Here is an 18,212-nt window from a genome sequence, read left to right on the forward strand (position 1 = left end):
GCCTAGATATTACTGTATCACAACTCGTATCAGCCCTAGTTTTAATGTCTAATGATGAGGGACATGAGTATCTGGAGAGACACATACAGTGATATGGCAGGCCACGTTCAGTCCATAGGTCTTGAGTTTGACATATGTGATTTGTGTTTTGGGATGGCTTGATTTTTTTTATCAGCAAGACTGCTTCAGGTAGATATGAAGATGGCTGGAAATATTTTTTTTAAAGTAAGCACACCCTGGAACCTGGAGAACCACAACCACACCATTGGAACCAACTACAAATGATGCCATGTCACTCTTTGTCACCTCTGGGAGTATTGGATCTTCCTACTACTCTGAAGTAGTATATTTCAGCAAAAAGTGTTATGGCCTGGTCTGGTTTTCCCAAAACACAATTTTTTCTATCTGAAAATGATGGTGAACCCTAATTGGAACCCTAAGGAATGCACATGGTCCTCCAAATTCATTTCCCTGGGATAGAGCAACAGAACATTTTTACCCTCCTTCTGCGTGTCTATGTAGGAACTGTAGTTAAATTAACTGCATGACTTCATGGAGGTATTAAAGAAGCCCGGGGAGACTTGGGCTGCAATTAGTGAACAGTGAAAATGCGTATGTAAAATCTTTTTTTAAAAAAACCTGGGTTCAGCCCCTGGTTTTTGAGGCCCCTTCTACACTGCCATATAATCCAGTTTCTGGCCCAGAATATCTGTTTTGAACTGGATCATATGGAAGTGTAAAGTCATATAATCCAGTTCAAGGCAGATAATCTGGAATTGGTACTGGCTTGTATTGTAGTGAGACAAGGCTTTGCCCAAGTGAAAGTCCTCCTGACTCTATGATAAGACTATTAACTATTTGAAGATCTATATATCAAAGAGAGGCACCAGATATTGACTGATCTTGGATGCTAAGCAGGGTCTGCCCAGGTTTGTACTTGGTCAGGAGACTTCAACTCAATAATAGGTGCTATGGGCTTTATTTCAGAGAAAGGTGCAAGCAAAACCACCTATCCGTAATTTTTGCCTAAGAAACCTATGAAGTCCATGGAGTCACCATAAGTTGACAGGCAACTTGAAGGAACATATAGTACAACTTTCTGTATCCACCAAGGATTAGTTTCTGCCCTTACCATAGAAACAAGGAACTATAGATTTAACAACCCCTTTTGAAATAAATGAGTTGAGCTGGAATTTACCATAAGTGAAAGTCTTCAAAAATTCCAGGAGAAGTATTGCTAGGCCTTTCATGGAGACTATGGTAACTTCCAGGAAAAGCATACTATAAAATTGCCTGGAGGATCTAGAAAAGTCAAAAAAATTTCAGATGTGGGCAGGTGAATCTGTAAGTACACTGGTCCCACAGTCATACTGTACAATACATGCACACACAACTCAGTGGCAGAGGGCACATGGCTCAGTGGTTCCCAATCTTTAGGCCTCCGGGTATTTTGGACTCCAGTTCCCACAGTTCCTAACAGCTGGTAAGCTGGCTGGGATTTCTAGGAGTTGGAGTCCAAAACACCTGGAGGCCCAAAGTTGGGAACCACTGGACATGCAGCAGTTTCCAGTTTCACTCTGGGAAATAACCAAGTTGGGCTGGGAAATGCTCCTCTGAAAATCTGAATAGCAGTTCAAGTCTGTGTAGGAAATACCAGCAGTTTCCAGTTTCACTCTGGGAAATAACCAAGTTGGGCTGGGAAATGCTCCTCTGAAAATCTGAATAGCAGTTCAAGTCTGTGTAGGAAATACCAGATCAAATGGGTTGATACTCTTGACTTTCAATGTTTTGTGGTTCCAAAGGGTGTGTCATGCCATTGAATTAACCTGGGGGGAAATGTGCCATTGTTAGATATATCCATCTTTCTTCTGTGCATCATCACTCTGCCAAATTGGAGCACAGAGATCATCCCAAGAAGGGGATAAGCAGGACATGTTGCCAGTCCTTGAGCTAGCATCCATTATGACATTGCCACGAATCCCCAAGAAAGGTCCCTTATCAGTATCTTCTCTCAGTGTTGCAAAAGGAGAGGAGGAGATAAAACAAAACTGACATGCTAGGTCAGATCAGGTTGTGGTTTCTTATGCAGTAGTTAGCAAAAGTCCCCAGAAAGTTCAGAAAGAGATGGCCTTACAATTAATCCACATCATCTGGAAGCTGCCTCTTGTTAGCAAAGGCTCATGTTCATTATTGCACTTTATCATCCAGAATGGTTATTCATTTGTGGATGCAATAAAACTCCTCTAACTGAATGACAACTTCTGGAAAGAAATATTTCCCTTTTTTTTTTTTTTTTGGATGATGCCATTGTTGTGAACCATTGTTGCCATCTGTGAGATTAAAAAATTAATTAATTTGTGGGGATGGAGAATGTGAGATTTGCATCCCTGGTATTGGAGGTTTGAGAAATGTTAATCCAGATCCATTGTATGTTCTTTGCCCCACAGAATCCCGTGTGGAAGAGTTCAATGGGACACTGGAGCAAATGGAGTTTAAATCCTTGCAGTGGTTTGGAGCAACAGTGCGATCGCATGGCAGCTCCATACTGGTAAGTCTTGGCTAATGACATGCGCATTATGGAGACAAGAGCCCTGAGTTTCTGAATGACTCCAATTAGAGATTGAAACATGAGACTGAAGTCTCCGGAGATGTATCAGCTTTGGTCAGGAAAATGCTTCAGAGATAGTTGATACGGCAATAGCTAAATTCCGCTAACGTTCAGTGTGTATCTTGTACTGAGCTGTAGCCAAAGAACTTTCATATTAGTGACAAAATTGGCCCAGAACGCTTCTTGGATAATCAAAGGACAAAGCTGTTTGGGGAAAAAAAAAAGAACCCTCTGAATTGGAGAGTCAAAATAGCTTACTTTTCTCATCTGGAGGTTTTGTATAAGGGTAATTGTTCTTTTAAGTCTGGAGATTTTTTATAATGAAATGACCCAACAAAGTTAACTATTTGGATTACACTGTAGGAAAACGAAATACAGTAGAGTCTCACTTATCCAACATAAACGGGCTGGCAGAACGTTGGATAAGCGAAAACGTTGGATAATAAGGAGGGATTAAGGAAAAACCTATTAAATGTCAAATTAAGCACCAGAACATCATGTTTTACAACAAATCGACATAAAATGGAGTTCAATACACAATAATGTTATATAGTATTAAAAAAATCTCTAAAATTACAACAGCAAAACAACAGAGAGGAAACAAACAAGGACATTAATCACCTCTCAACAAAAGATTGCCCCAGGCACTGCCAGGCCATCAAATGCTAATCAGAGTGGTCAGTTGAAACATTCACACCTCTCTCCAACAGACAGGAGTCCTTTGTCCCACCCTGGTCATTTCACAGATATATAAACCCTTTTTCCTAGTTCCAACAGACCTCACTACCTCTGAGGATGCTTGCCATAGATACAGGCGAAACGTCAGGAGAGAATGCCTCTAGAACATGGCCATATAGCACGAAAAAACCTACAACAGCCCAGTGATTCCGGCCATGAAAGCCTTCGACAATACAGTAATTACTGTATTTCCAAATTTAGCATCAAAACAGACAAAGGTTCTTTCTTTCTCCCAACCTGGACATTATTCCACAGGTAAATATATACTCCACTTCCCTCACCTGTGGATCTGGGTGGGAGACAGGCTGTGTTGGATAATACAGAACATTGGATAAGCAAGACTCTACTGTAGTTTTAAACTAAATAGCAGTGTCAATTACAGTGGCTCTGCTGACTTGAGGAGTCTGGAAACCACAATCTCCAAAAGTTTCCAAAAGTAACTTTTCCAAGCAAAATATCCTTTCTGATAGCTGAGACTAGTCTAATCTGCATCGTGAGGCCAGACACCCCCTTTATTGGAAAATCTTGTTTGAGCTGCAGTTGCAACACTGACTGTTGGTGGTTGCGGCATATAAATAACATTTGTGAAAAAGTAGCGCAGCTTGAAAGAAAACAAAGATTATAAGAATATTGGGTTCTCTTTTTTCCTTTTTTCCTTTCTGGAGAAGGAAGTCTTCTCTCAAAAGACAGGAGTAACCGAAGCAAATTTGATTTATTTCGTGATAAATGAATTGTAAGATTGTAATTTATTTTTGTATTTTAGGTGTTTTAATTGATGCACAAGCCCTTCTATCCAAGTTCGTATGGCTGTGCTTTTTCTCTCCCCTTGTTTGGTGTTGCCAAAGGTTCCCTTAAAGTTAGTTAGTTAACTATAATGGCATTCAGTACTAGGTAGTCAGTGATTGCTTTCATTTTGAAGTATTAAAGTTTCTAGTCAGACCCGTAGCCAGGATTTCGTTTGGGGGGGGGGGGCTAATTTTTTTTCAGGGGGGGTTTCGGGGGGGCTGAGTTTCGGGGGGGGGGCTGAGTCTGAGTGAAAGAGGGTCTACCCTAGCAAACCTTTTGTATCATTACCCCAATACCCCCATGCATATGGGATATATTGAGTATGGTGATCAGATAATGATATGAATAAACATAACAGATTAAATAATGCACCAGTAAGGCCTTTTCGCGAACCACCATGAGAATTTCGGGGGGGGGGGCTGAAGCCCCCCCCGGCTACATGCCTGTTCCTAGTCCTCAATATTATGAAGATAGGCTTGAGTGTATTTAGCCAAGGATCGAGTCTCCATTATCTGAAATGCTTGGCATCAGAAGTAATTTAAATTTCAGGGTTGTTGTTTTGTTTTGTTTTGTTTTTTAGTATACCTGTATTTGAATATACTTAAATAATGAGACTGCTTGGAGATGGGCCTCAAGCCCAGTAACAAAATGCATTTAAATTCCATATACACCTTACATAATAGTTTGAAAATAGTTTTATGCACAATATTTTGAATAATTGTGTACATCAAACTATTTTCAAACTATTATGTAAGGTGTATATGGAATTTAAACCATCAGAAAACAACAGTGTCCTATCTAAGTCACCCATGTGGACCATTTGGACACAGGTTGAGAACCACAGGTTGAAAACCACTGTTTTAAGGCATTTTTGGCCAGTTGTCATGAGTCTGCTTACATGTTCTTTAGAAGGCAGTGCTCTTAGAGGATGACACATAACACCCCAGTGTGTTACTGGACTACAATTCCCATCAGTCTTGGCTAACGTGTTATGGTAGATCTGTCACACTTGCAGACACTGAACATAGCCCATCCTTTTACTGGTAACTGGCCTCATACTGTTTGACTTTGAAGTTATTTGGGACTGATCTGCTTCCAGTTGAGAAATCTTTAGATTCAAATCCAAAAGGCTGGTGAGCCCTGGACGTTTCACTTATGTAGCTGACCTTCTTCCCTTAGGCCTGCGCTCCACTCTACAGTTGGCGAACAAATAAGGATGAACCTGAACGTGAGGTTGTGGGCACCTGCTACCTGTCAGTTAACAACTTTACCAAGTTTGTGGAATATGCACCTTGCCGCTCAGGTAACAATACAGATGTGCGATGGGCTTTCTGGTTGCAGGTTAAGTCCTGGTAGATGTTTTAAATATCTGAAGGGACAATAACAGTATGTGCTTACTCCCCATGTTGAATTGATTTGGCTTTCTCTGCTCCGTGGCTGTATTTCATAGAGGTCTTGTCTTTGAGTTTTACAATGGCCAGATTATTGTCTGTCCAGGGAACAATAGCTGGAGTTCTGCCCTGTTTCCATTCTTTTGCAACTGAAGATAAATTGTGCAAATCTATTATTTCAATTTATGTTTTTCTCCTAATACAGAACCCAAAATGGTGTGTAACATTTTAAAAACACGATACAATTGGAAAATGTTAAAACACAATTAAACTAAATTTCTGGGTTTTTTTAAAAAAAACACACACACATATAACAAAATATAATAAAAACACTCCAGTCTTCCTCCCATTAAAAGCTTCATGTGTTGGATATACTAAAATAGTTAAAATGATTTCAATAAAATTGCCTTTCTTGTCTTTTTCTTTCTGTCCTCAATCAGACTTGACCTCTGCCCGTGGACAAGGCTACTGTCAAAGTGGGTTTAGTGCTGAGTTCACAAAGGTGAGTTTCCATGCCTTTTTTGCAACAAGAAGAGCATTATCCTTCCTGCATTTGCACACTTGAAACAGATCATGGCCATGGGTGAGGGGATGAAGACATGAATTTAAAATTGTGTTATAGGCATGATCATACAGTAGTTGCTTGTGACCCTGTGAGTTTCTATCAGTTACATGTAAAGGTCTGCTAAATGCAAATTAAGGTTTGACAAGAAGATAGCATAGGCTGAATTCCACACTAGTGCAAGCTGTCGTAGTTAGATGCCCCCCAAAGAAGCTCCATAAAACATGTCTATATCCATGTTCCTCTGTGACATCAGTCTAGTTCTGTGAGGGATGAGCATTTCCCCTTGAGTTTTATTGCTAGCAGGTGGTGTGGCTTCCAGACCTACGTCCAAAAGGGGTTTGGTCTCTTTGTTTAATGCAACACCGTAGTTATGTAGCTCAAGGAAATAACATGTCTGTGGAACTTTGCATAGGAATTCCTTCTCTGACAATCCTGTGAGCAAATGTACATGTGACAGCTGTGAGCATCTGGATTCCTGGCTTCAACCCAACATAGCAGCTCTTTTCACATCTTGCACCCTTCGGGATTCTTACTATAAGTTCAGTGGCAGCTTCTCTCAACTTGGTGCCTTCCAAATATTTTGAAGTAAAACCATCAGTATTCTTCAGCATAGGGCAATTGTGATAGGAGTTGCAATCCAAAACACCTTGGTGGCACCAGGTTTGAGAAGGCTCATACATGGATTATGGGAGCTGGTGTTTAAGGGAGGTGTTAATTAAAGACTCTGAAGGTCAGTAGATTGGCCTTGTTCAGATTCAGTATTCAGAACCCTAGATCAGTGGTTCTCAATCAGTGGGTCCCCGGGTGTTTTGGCCTGCAATTTCCAGAAATCCCAACCAGTTTACCAGCTTTTAGGATTTCTGGGAGTTGAAAGCCAAAACATCTGGGGACACACAGGTTTTGAACCACTTCCCTAGATCAACTAAGACATCTGTTGCATTATTGTGGGTTCATTCTTTATTTCTTTACCCAACATGGTTCAGTGTCTCAACATGGCCATTGTACAAATGCATTTAACAACTGATATGATACTCCAGTGGTTCTCAATCTGTGGGTCCCCAGGTCTTTTGACCTACAACTCCCAGAAATTCCAGCCAGTTTACCAGCTGTTAGGATTTCTGGGAGTTGAAGGCCAAAACATCTGGGAACCCACAGGTTGAGGACCACTGTGATACTCTGTCTCGGCTGGCTTTTAATTGTTATTATTTAATATAATTGCAGATTTTAATTTAGTGCATAGTGTTTAGAATTGTTCTTTGTGTAATTTTTTATGGTTTTCATTTTAAATATGCACTGAATTTTCAGCTGTTGTGTTGGAAATTGCACTGAGTCCCCACAGGGAGATAATGCAGGATACAAATAAAGTTTTGTTGTTATATTATGATATATTTCTTTGCAGGTTAGATTAGAATCTACTTGATTAGATATTTCTGTGGGAACTGACACTTTTCCTTGTCTCTGCAGAATGGACGTGTTCTTCTTGGTGGCCCTGGAAGCTATTTCTGGCAAGGTGAGCCATGCTTCCCACCCTAACCATTTTCCTCCCCACTGCTTTTTCACCATCATCGGTTAGGATCAGACCTTTTATTGGGCTTAGAAGACTAAGGCAGACAGGCCTATGCCAGACCAGATTGCTTTCTCCATAAATCTATTTGGAGATCATCATAGAATCATGGAAGGAGCTTCGTGGACCACTAAGTCCAAGCTTCTTCTCAGTGCAGAATCTCCAGCTAGAGCCACCCGAGAATGCAGCTGTCCAGACAACCAGGAAAGGAGACCACACTGGCACTCTTAAGAAATTGGGTTAATTTCTGGAATGCTCTTATTGTCAACAATGTTTTAGACCTAGGTCTGAGAAGAGGAAGGGGAAAGAAAGTCCTCATGTTAGACATTTAAGAGCTGGTTTTGACATTCAGCAGAATTATGGTGAATGTTCTCTTGGACCGTACTGGAGTTACTTGTTGGAATGTTTCCCTGGAGATAAAATATAACTGTTCTTGGAACTGTGGTAGGTAGATTGCATCCCACTGACTTGGCTCACAAAGAAGGGATACAGAAACTTTGACCTTCCAGATGTTCTCCACCTGTGGCATATTCTACTCTTTGTTTGAAATCATGTAACTCAGTGTTTCTCAAACCCTGCTCCTCCAGATGTTTTGAACTCACGGAAATCCCAGCCAGTTTACTGGCTTTTAGGAATTGTGGGAGCAGAAATCCAAAACATCTAGAAGAGCAGAGTTTGAGAAATACTGATCTAACTAGCTACTGTAAAAGGCAAAATTTTGAATTTAATGGGTCATGGTCTGATAATCCATCAAGTCAATTCTCAGATTCTTGAGGGAAGATTAATATTTGCTGCTACTTTGACCGCATGTTCAAAGACCATAGGTCTTTCACATATAAGGCAAATAGATAAATACATGAAACCAGATTATTAAATACAATTTATTTTAGTTATTAATCCAAACCAAACAGTTGTATTGCATTTTTAACAAACAAACAAACAAACAAAAAAGTTTGCAAGCTTGGTAGTTGATTAAATGTCCTTTGACCAGTAGCTGGCCACTTGGAGTGCCTCTGGTGTTGCCGCAAGAAGGTCCTCCATTGCGCATGTAGCAGGGCTCAGGTTGCATCACAGCAAATGGTCTGTAGTTTGCTCTTCTCCACACTCGCATGTCGTGGATTCCACTTTGTAGCCCCTTTTCTTAAGGTTGGCTCTACATCTCGTGGTGCCAGAGCACAGTCTGTTCAGCGCCTTCCAAGTCGCCCAGTCTTCTGTGTGCCCAGGGTGGAGTCTCACATTTAGTATCAGCCATTGATTGAGGTTCTGGGTTTTAGCCTGCCACTTTTGGACTCTTGCTTGCTGAGGTGTTCCAGCGAGTGTCTCTGTAAATCTTAGAAAACTATTTCTTGATTTAAGAGATTGATGTGCTGGCCGATACCCAAACAGGGGATGAGCTGGAGATGTCTCTGCCATGTCAGGTGGTGCAATACTGGCTAAACAGTGTAATTTCTCCAGTGGTGTAGGGCGCAGACACCCCGTGATAATGCGGCATGTTTCATTAAGAGCCACATCCACTGTTTTAGCTTGGTGAGATGTGTTCCACACTGGGCATGCATACTCAGCAGCAGAGTAGCATAGCGCAAGGGCAGATGTCTTCACTGTGTCTGGTTGTGATCCCCGGGTTGTGCCAGTCAGCTTTCGTAATTAAATACAATATAAAATACACAATTAAAATCCTATAAATCATTAAAATGCTACATATATCGATGGCAAGATGTACCCTTAAAATACTACATACTGTATGGACTCACACCTGTGTAATTAAAACCCAGGTAAAACTAAATAGATTCAGCATTATTAAAACTACATAAACAGCCACTATTAGTTAAAAGCATCCCCAGCACAGTCGACTGCAATATCAGAGATTGTATATGTATGTAGCTATCAGTCATGTGTATTAGTATAGAACAGTGGTTCTCAACCTGTGGGTCCCCAGATGTTTTGGCCTTCAACTCCCAGAAATCCTAACAGCTGGTAAACTGGCTGGGATTTTTGGGAGTTGTAGGCCAAAACACCTGGGGACCCACAGTTTGGGAACCACTGCTTTAGAGGAACAGGACAGTCTCTCTCATTGTATAGCACTGCAGATAATCAAATAATACACCAGGCATTGGTACTATAAAGCAACAAAGTGAACAGTAATCCACTAGAACAAAGTGCCGTTCTGATGGCACCCCTACTGTTCCTCTGTGGCTGGCAAATGCTAATGACGGGTTCTATTTTAGTTTCCAAATCTCTAATTAAAAGTGTCTGGGGAAAACAGGGCCTCAAGCGGATGAACTGTATTGGATGTAGCTGACACTTCTGATGTTTTGTAGCTGCTGACGAGTGCACAGTCTGCCCTCTGTGTACATACATTCTGCATCCACAGCTTTCAAATATTTGGAAGAAAAATTCTACAAAGCAAATATTGATCTTTCTACACACTGAGCACTATACTGATGCATTGCCATACCCTGTTGTAGCCTCCCACCATTTCAGCTATCCGCAGGCTCTCTCCAGAACTTGTTTGAGTCATTCACCATTTCATATAAGGTTGCCAACTCTATACACCAGTGTATATAATGGGACATCAGCATGCACAGGTTTTGGTATATGATATTTAATATTGTTTATATATTTTAAATTGTACTGTAACACTTTTAATGTTAGCCTCTTTGAGCTTCCTTATGGAGAGAAAAAGCAGGATATAAAGAAGCATAATAATCATAATAATCCCAGCAGATATCAAGGACGTACAATAAATGAACCTGGAGATTATGCAAAGAGAAATGTTTATGATTTTCCTCCAGATCTTAATTGACATCTGACTGATAGTCTGCGTCCCCACAGTTATATCATGAAACTTCTAATTTTCATTCCCATTTTGGGTATAGGCTTTTTGATTGATTTGTTTTAATGTTTACAACATCTTTCTTCCAAACATCACAAGGTATCTGCTCCCTATATTCTCATTGCTAATCCTCATAAGGGCCCCCTTATGAGAATTAGTGGGTTAAACTGCTGAGCTGCTGAGCTTGCTGACCAAAAGGTCTGTGGTTTGAATCCAGGGAGCAGGATGAGCTCCTGCTGTTAGCCCCAGCTTCTGTCAACCTAGCAGTTTGAAAACATATAAATGTGAGTAGAATAATAGGTATCGCTCCTGCGGGAAGGTAACGGTGCTTCATGCAGTCATGCTGGCCACAGGACCTTGGAGGAGTCTACGGACAATGTTGGCTCTTCGGCTTAGAAATGGAGATGATAAGCATCACCCCCTAGACTCGGACACAACTAGACTTAATGTCAAAGGGAGATCTTTACCTTTACTAATCCTCATAAACCCCATAAGATTGGTTATGTGCACCACTGGTATATGAATGCAATGACCAAGTGATAGAGCCGGTCCTACAGTTAAGTAGAGTGAGGCATTCACCTCAGGCAGCAAATAGATTGAGGGTGTCATGAAAGGGTAGCAAAACTGCTACTTAATTTGCTCTTGTTACGTTTTTAGTGCAGATATGAAAAGAGATTCTTGGGAAGTTCACTGTCTTAATAACATGGCTGTCGTTCAACATACAGTTCCTGATCATGACTTGTAGGAATGTAGTTTACTTCTCCATTGCAACTGGAAAAATATCTTGGACCAGACTTGTTAGTTGAAAAATTGAACAAGGTGCCTCCAGCCACAATATGATACTCTAATCACTGCGCCATACCTTTTTTTCAGGCCAGGTGCTATCGGCAACGCAAGAGGCCATACAAAACGTCTACGATCCTGAATATTTAGTCCTTGATGTTAGAGGACAACTTGAAACTCGACAGACTCATCTAAATGCTGATGACAGTTACCTTGGTGAGTACTGGAAAGAAGAGAGAGACCCGTTGCCCCACAGTAGTTTTTTTTTTTCCTGCTGCTGGTTGCCTTTTTGTGTTTTGTGGATGGGAATTGTAATTCCAGGCTGTAGGGTCTGTGTAAAAGGGATTAGCTTTCTGGGATATGGGCTTTTTGTCTTACTTCATACTCACATGTTTCCATAATATGATATGATAGTAATAATAATAATAATAATTATTATTATTATTATTATTATTATTATTATTTATTGTGTCAGGAGCAACCAGACAGTTGTATTACATTTTTAACAAAACAAACAAATAAACAAACAAACAAACAGACAAAACACAAAGTTTGCAAGCTTGGTAGTTGATTAAATGTCCTTTGACCAGTATCTGGCCACTTGGAGTGCCTCTGGTGTTGCCTCAAGGAGGTCCTCCATTGTGCATGTGGCAGGGCTCAGGTTGCATTGCAGCAGGTGGTCAGTGGTTTGCTCTTTTCCACACACACATGTCATGGATTCCACTTTGTGGCCCCATTTCTTAAGATTGGCTCTGCATTTCATGGTGCCAGAGCGCAGTCTGTTCAGCGCCTTCCAAATCACCCAGTTTTCTGTGTGCCCAGGGGGGGGGGGGGGAGTCTCTCATTTAGTATCGGCCATTGGTTGAGGTTCTGGGTTTGAGCCTGCCACTTTTGGACTCTCACTTGCTGGGGTGTTCCAGCGAGTGTCTCTGTAGATCTTAGAAAACTATTTCTTGATTTAAGTCATTGACGTGCTGGCTGATACCCAAACAAGGGATAAGCTGGAGATGTCACTGTCTTGGTCCTTTCACTATTGGCTGCTACTTCCCGGCGGATGTCAGGTGATAATAATAATAATAATTATTATTATTATTATTATTATTATTATTATTATATTGATTTGCCCTTAGGCCATCTCACAATACTGAACCAAAACAACAAGGCTTGATAAGACTTGATTGCACTCTATGTACTATGTTAAAATAAGTCACTTATAACAATACCGTAAATAAATACGATATTTCCTTATCACCCCTACACTTTACCCCAATCAGCCCTACATATGTGGTTCTCAAATGTATTGTTTTGCTTAAATACAAAGCTATTTTATATGTTATTTTTGGATGATATGGTAGTATGGATATTAACTGGACTGCATCTCCCTTTCCCAGCATAGCTAATGATGAGAAATCTGATGTTTTAATTGGTTAAAGAGTTTTACATGTGTGCTTTAATTGTAATCTTGAGTGTGTCCCTTGTAAGTCACCCCGAATCCCCTAGGGGAGATGGTTGGCAGGGTATATTATTATTATTATAAATGATGGGAGTTGTATTCAGCAACAGCTGGTATGCCACAAGTTGTCCACACCTGATTATATAATAAATGCCTAAAATCTTTCTATTTATAAATATCTGCAATACTTGCTCTCCACATATATAACACAACATTTCCTTTTCTTGAAGATGAGATACCTTAGTTATTGTTAACCTCTTTTTTTTATATTGTGAAGAACAAAGCCTCTTTATACATCTCAAACCTTCATTCTCATTGTTGTCCTCAGAAACACAAGGAAAATCATAGTGGGCCATTTAGATGGGTTTAAATTACATCTCTGCAAAAGCCTTTACTGCTATTTACACTGGGGTTAAAAATCCCACAACTAGGGAGCCAATAGGGAGTGCCAATGTTGGCATGGAATTCAAAATATGAAATGCATGGCCAGAGTTTGGGAGATGACTCAGACTTAATGTGAGCTGAAATAAGTGTGCAGCCTCTGATTATTTTGGGTTTTCTGATGAATTCATTCATCATTCCAGGGAAAGTGGTCATGGAAGCAGTGACAAGAGTTCACAAATAGCAAGCATGGTGGCCCAGAAATAGTCCCCTGTGGTTAGGAAGGGTACCGTCAATGCTCTGGAACTCCCTTTTCTGTTATGATAGTTATGATCTCAGGGTCATCTGCTCTGACATTTTTCTGCACCTTTTCTGTGCTTTTATTTTAATTTTACTCCATTTAGAGCAATTTTCTTACCTTAGTGGTGGAGGAAAGGCTGATGTGGACCATCTACAGCTTTTGGAACACCAGAGTACAACTCTGAAGGCTCTCAAAGATTCCCTTTCCCACTTTTCACAGTTCAGTGTTTTCGAAAGAAAATTATACTGAATTTGGGGCAATTTATTTGACTGGAAATGAGCCTCAAAGGCAGACATTTATACCCTCCAAAGACTGTCAAGCCTCCATCCACAAAAGCCAGAACATTTAAATATAACACTATGGCCCATCAGAGTAGTGAGAGGGGCAACTGTGGAAGGGGAGATGACCACCCTCTGTCTTAGAGTAACTTTTCCAGACAAAAGTGGTGATGTGCTCTGAATTTTTAAGAAAATCATAAAGACAGCCCTAAACACAGTGACTTATTCCAGTTCCTACAAAGGGAGGGATCTTGTGTCTTAAGAGATTTCCAGACTATGGTCCAAATGCTACCCGGTCAGACTTATGCCAACCTAGTGTGTGCAAAGCACAAATGGCAGTAGGACATAATAAATATATCATACTATTCTTTTTCTTTCTTTCTAGGTTACTCTGTGGCTGTAGGAGAATTCAGCGGTGATTCCACTGAAGGTACTAATGGGCTATTTTTTTTTTCTGTGTCAGGAGTGACTTGAGAAACTGCAAGTCGCTTCTGGTGTGAGAGAATTGGCTGTCAGCAAGGACATTGTCCAGGGGATGCCTGGATATTTTGATGGTTTACCATCCTACATGAAGGCTTCTCGCATGTCCCTGCATGGGGAGCTGGAGCTGACAGAGGGAGCTCATCCGCACTGTCCCCGGATTCAAACCTCCAATCTGTCAGTCTTCAGTCCTGCCACCACAAGGGTTTGATGAGGGCAAATTATGATGGTGGGTCTGGTAAATATGGAGGGTGAAGAGGTGATGTCTAGGCTGCCCTAAAAATGAACAAATCTACTGTATTCTGGGTAGATTATATGGATTAGATTTCCAAAAACATCGTATTCAGGAGGTTGGAGGTAATGAAAGGGAGATTAGGGTTCATATTATGGGACAGTAATTCATGAATATGTGAAATTACCAGCCATGTATTATTGACCTTGTTTCTCTATGGGCATATTTTGCAAATATAGGGATTGGTAAAGAAGCATGTTTCATTTTCTTCAGTAAAGACTCTAAAGCTGTTCTGTACTATCTGCGTTGTATATTATAGTCCATTTTTTGCATCAGTATATCCTGTCATTGCTTCTGTTGCTGAACATTTGTTTCTTTTCTCCCTTCCAGATTTTGTGGCTGGTGTTCCCAAAGGCAATTTGACTTATGGATATGTAAGAACTATACCTATTGTCTTTCCTCCCTCATTCCCGCCCTTTTTTGTGTATTTTAAATGTCTGTTATATTCCTTCATATCCATGGCTAGGGCGATGTCTGTTTTTTATCCCTTTGTAAAGTTAAAATTAATGGTTGAGTGAAACACATGCAAAATTTAACAACTGATGCAGATAGGGTGCCAGGAATAACTTTATTTTGTGCTGCACACTGGGTTACTCAAGGATGATTAAAATGGCATTTTAGAAATTCCAACTAACTTATGTTTTATGAAAAACATCCTGATTTTTGTTAATCTTCTGAACCAACACCTATTATTATTATTATTACAATCTTTGTGTCATACTTCCTTGTAAGGGAATAGAATGAGACTTTCTCAATTGCCGATTCACAATGAGGAAAACACCTATTTTGGAAAACACCTATTTTGGAAACCAACCCCAAATCAAAACTGAATCCAAACAGTACTTCCCCAGCTAACATTATAGTTGCATTGGCCTTGGAATGATAAGAATTGTATTGGATGCAGTACGGCCTCTGTATCTGTGGGATCAGGATCCATGGTTTCATTTCTCACCTCCAACAAAAGACAGTTTCTAGATCATCCAGCACATCTCTGAGTTTTTTGGGATCAGATATCCTTCATTTTAATAGGGTTCGCTATTATACCTGGTTTTGTATATCTAAGCAAAAACGTATCCCTTGAAGATCCGTGGGTGGTAAAGTAGATGACACTTTCTTTTGTATTATAGATATTTCCAAATATACTATATTTAAAACAAACTTATCCTCCTTGACAATAAATTTTTAAGATTCGTAACATGATAGAAACGATTTGCATGCTCACCCCAGTCTTAGTTTTACTGTGTTGTGATGTTAACTGTAAGGTTTGCGCGTTTGGGTTTGGTATATGCTTTCCTCCAAGTCCACATCCAGCAGGAGCTATGTCTGATCATGGCCAGACAGCCAAGCGAACCACTAGAAGCAATGCATTTAGAGTTCTTATTGCTGTGTGCATGATGGAGAGCATCATGATATGTGAAAACCCTTTGACCTTCAAGAACATGGAGATAGCTTTGGAAGCACCTGTTAGTTCTAGATGTTCTTCTGCTTCCATGTTCTGCCATGGTTGTAGCTCTTTCTGCCACAGAATGGACAAATTGGCCAAGTCATCCATTTTGTATAAACTAACATGCACCAGATCATGAAAGCTATGCAGAATTGACCCTGGTTAGTTCTTGGATGGGAGAGCACCAACAAATGCCAAGTGCTGTAAGCTATGTTTCAGAGGAAGAAAGTGGCAAAGCCACCTCCTTGCCTAAGAAAGCAATTAATAAGGTCATCATAGGTCAATAGGCAACTTGAAGGCCTTTACTCACACAAATAAGACATTGTCTCAGATATTTCTGCAACAACACTATCTCTTCCCCATTCACTATGAATGTGACATTTCTGAGCTGCCCGTTTATTGTTGACACTATGGTTGCTATAATAACCAATGCATTTTTGCGGAGTGGGGAAAGATAAAGGCTGAAACCGGAACAAAACTGATTTCCCTTCGGCTGTTTAATTGTGGCCAAGAACAAACCCATGATGCTGTGGTGGTGACTTCTTGCAGGATGTGATTCTCATTCGCCTCCAGCATGTGACATGGCCTGTCTTCCTTTTGGTGCCTCCTTTCACTTTGTGAACTTGCGGTGACCTGCTGGTGCCCCACAGAAAATCCTGAGAGGAACCACAGCCTTCCTCCTACACTTCTTGTAATTCTGACAGCACTGCGGTCCTTAGGTTTTCACAAAAAGAGCACTCGCTCACTCTCCTCCTATAGCATTGTTGAATGGCAAATGTAGCCATTGTTTTGGGTTTTTTTCACACGTCCATTACTATTTGCTGGGGTATATGTTTTCATAGAATCATAGAGATGGAAGAGACCACATGGGCCATCTAGTCCAACCCTCTGCAATGCAGGAAAAGCACAATTAAAGCACCCCTGACAGGTGGCCATCCAGCTTCTGTTTAAAAGCCTCCAAGGAAGGAACTTCCACCACACTCCAAGACAGAGAGCACCACTACTGAACAGCTCTTACAGTCAGGAAGTTCGTCCTAATGTTCAGGATGAACTTTCCTGTAATTTGAGCCCATTGCTCCTAGTCCTAGTTTCCAAGCCTGCTTCCCCTTCCATTTGACATCCTTTCACATATTTATACATGGCTATCATGTCTTATGCATGGCTATCATGTCATGTTTTCTGACACTAATTTTTGTGATGGGAAGCAGAGTGAGGGCAAGGAGACAATGGCAAACCATTTCCCCCCAAATGATTTCCTATTGTCTTCTGGTGGCAGGAAAGAAGATCCTTGGTTTTCCTTTCTATTCATGAATTCCACAACTGCTGCTTCCTCGGCCAATAGCTTTCTCATAGAGTGATTGAGAAGGTTGCTCTCTCAAGATGAGGAGCCCAGCCATGTGATTAACAATGAGAAAGTCAATTGGATTACCTGTTCAGTGTTGATCACCTGACTGGACACCTCATTCTGACATCCAAGTGAGCAAATTCCCCAGGAGGGAAGCTGTTTGGCTGGGAAGGCATCAGGTAACAAATCACTTCAGAGAAGCAAAAATAAAAAAAAAACGACTGGTTTTAATTTGCGGTGTGGATAGCAATACAATTTCAGTGTGATATATTACAGGTACATGTGGCAGTAATGGAGTGAATCCATGGCAGCTCTGGACTGATTAATCCAATTTGCAGCTGCTGGTGTAGACACGCCCCAAGTGATGGTGATTTTAATAGAATACTTTTCAAAAAGAAAGACAAGGATTGTAGGATGGCAACCAAGATTTTTAAATTTCATACTCAGCTCTAAAACAAGAATCATAGGGTTTTCAGGTTCCGACTCCAGCATTATCCTTCTGTTTCAGTGGGGTGATGGGTTTCCTGATTTGTTTTCTTTGTGGGAAATCGAAAACTTCTGTGGAAGATACTGCTTGATCCACCGTGACTGATTTCTTTTCCTTTCTCTTTTTAAGGTCACAATTCTTAATGGAAGTGACATTCGACCTTTGTACAACTTCTCTGGAGAACAGGTGTGCACCCCACATTTTTATAGTTTCATAGCTTTTCATTTTATATTACTTTAACTGACTTGTTTTAATGATGGTAATATTTAATTCTGCTTTAATGTTTGCATTTTTAGGTTTTTTAAATTGTACACCACATTTCACCACATAATAATCGCACCTCCCCCTTTTTTTTAGATGAAAAAAGGAGATGTGACTTATGCCATAAAAAATTTCCAGTTACAGGGATTCACTCAGGGTTTCACCAGCAGATGTGCACGCTAGTAAATAAAGGGTGTATAAGAAGTTGCAAAATATCAATTT

At 40.5% G+C, this 18,212-nt stretch overlaps 1 protein-coding gene across 1 annotated transcript in view; it reads left to right on the forward strand.

Moving 5' to 3' along the window:
* ITGA5 (integrin subunit alpha 5) overlaps positions 1–18,212 on the forward strand; it is a 112,136-nt gene that overhangs the window by 49,211 nt on the left and 44,713 nt on the right. The window contains exons 3-10 of the mRNA XM_060763032.2: positions 2,448–2,548; positions 5,312–5,435; positions 5,964–6,025; positions 7,553–7,598; positions 11,359–11,484; positions 14,067–14,111; positions 14,784–14,827; positions 17,859–17,915. Coding sequence (XP_060619015.2) covers positions 2,448–2,548; positions 5,312–5,435; positions 5,964–6,025; positions 7,553–7,598; positions 11,359–11,484; positions 14,067–14,111; positions 14,784–14,827; positions 17,859–17,915 — 605 coding nt within the window. The remainder of the gene's footprint in view (positions 1–2,447; positions 2,549–5,311; positions 5,436–5,963; positions 6,026–7,552; positions 7,599–11,358; positions 11,485–14,066; positions 14,112–14,783; positions 14,828–17,858; positions 17,916–18,212) is intronic.

This window comes from Anolis sagrei, chromosome 2 (genome assembly GCF_037176765.1).
Source record: "Anolis sagrei isolate rAnoSag1 chromosome 2, rAnoSag1.mat, whole genome shotgun sequence".
In the NCBI taxonomy this organism is placed as follows: Eukaryota; Metazoa; Chordata; class Lepidosauria; order Squamata; family Dactyloidae; genus Anolis; species Anolis sagrei.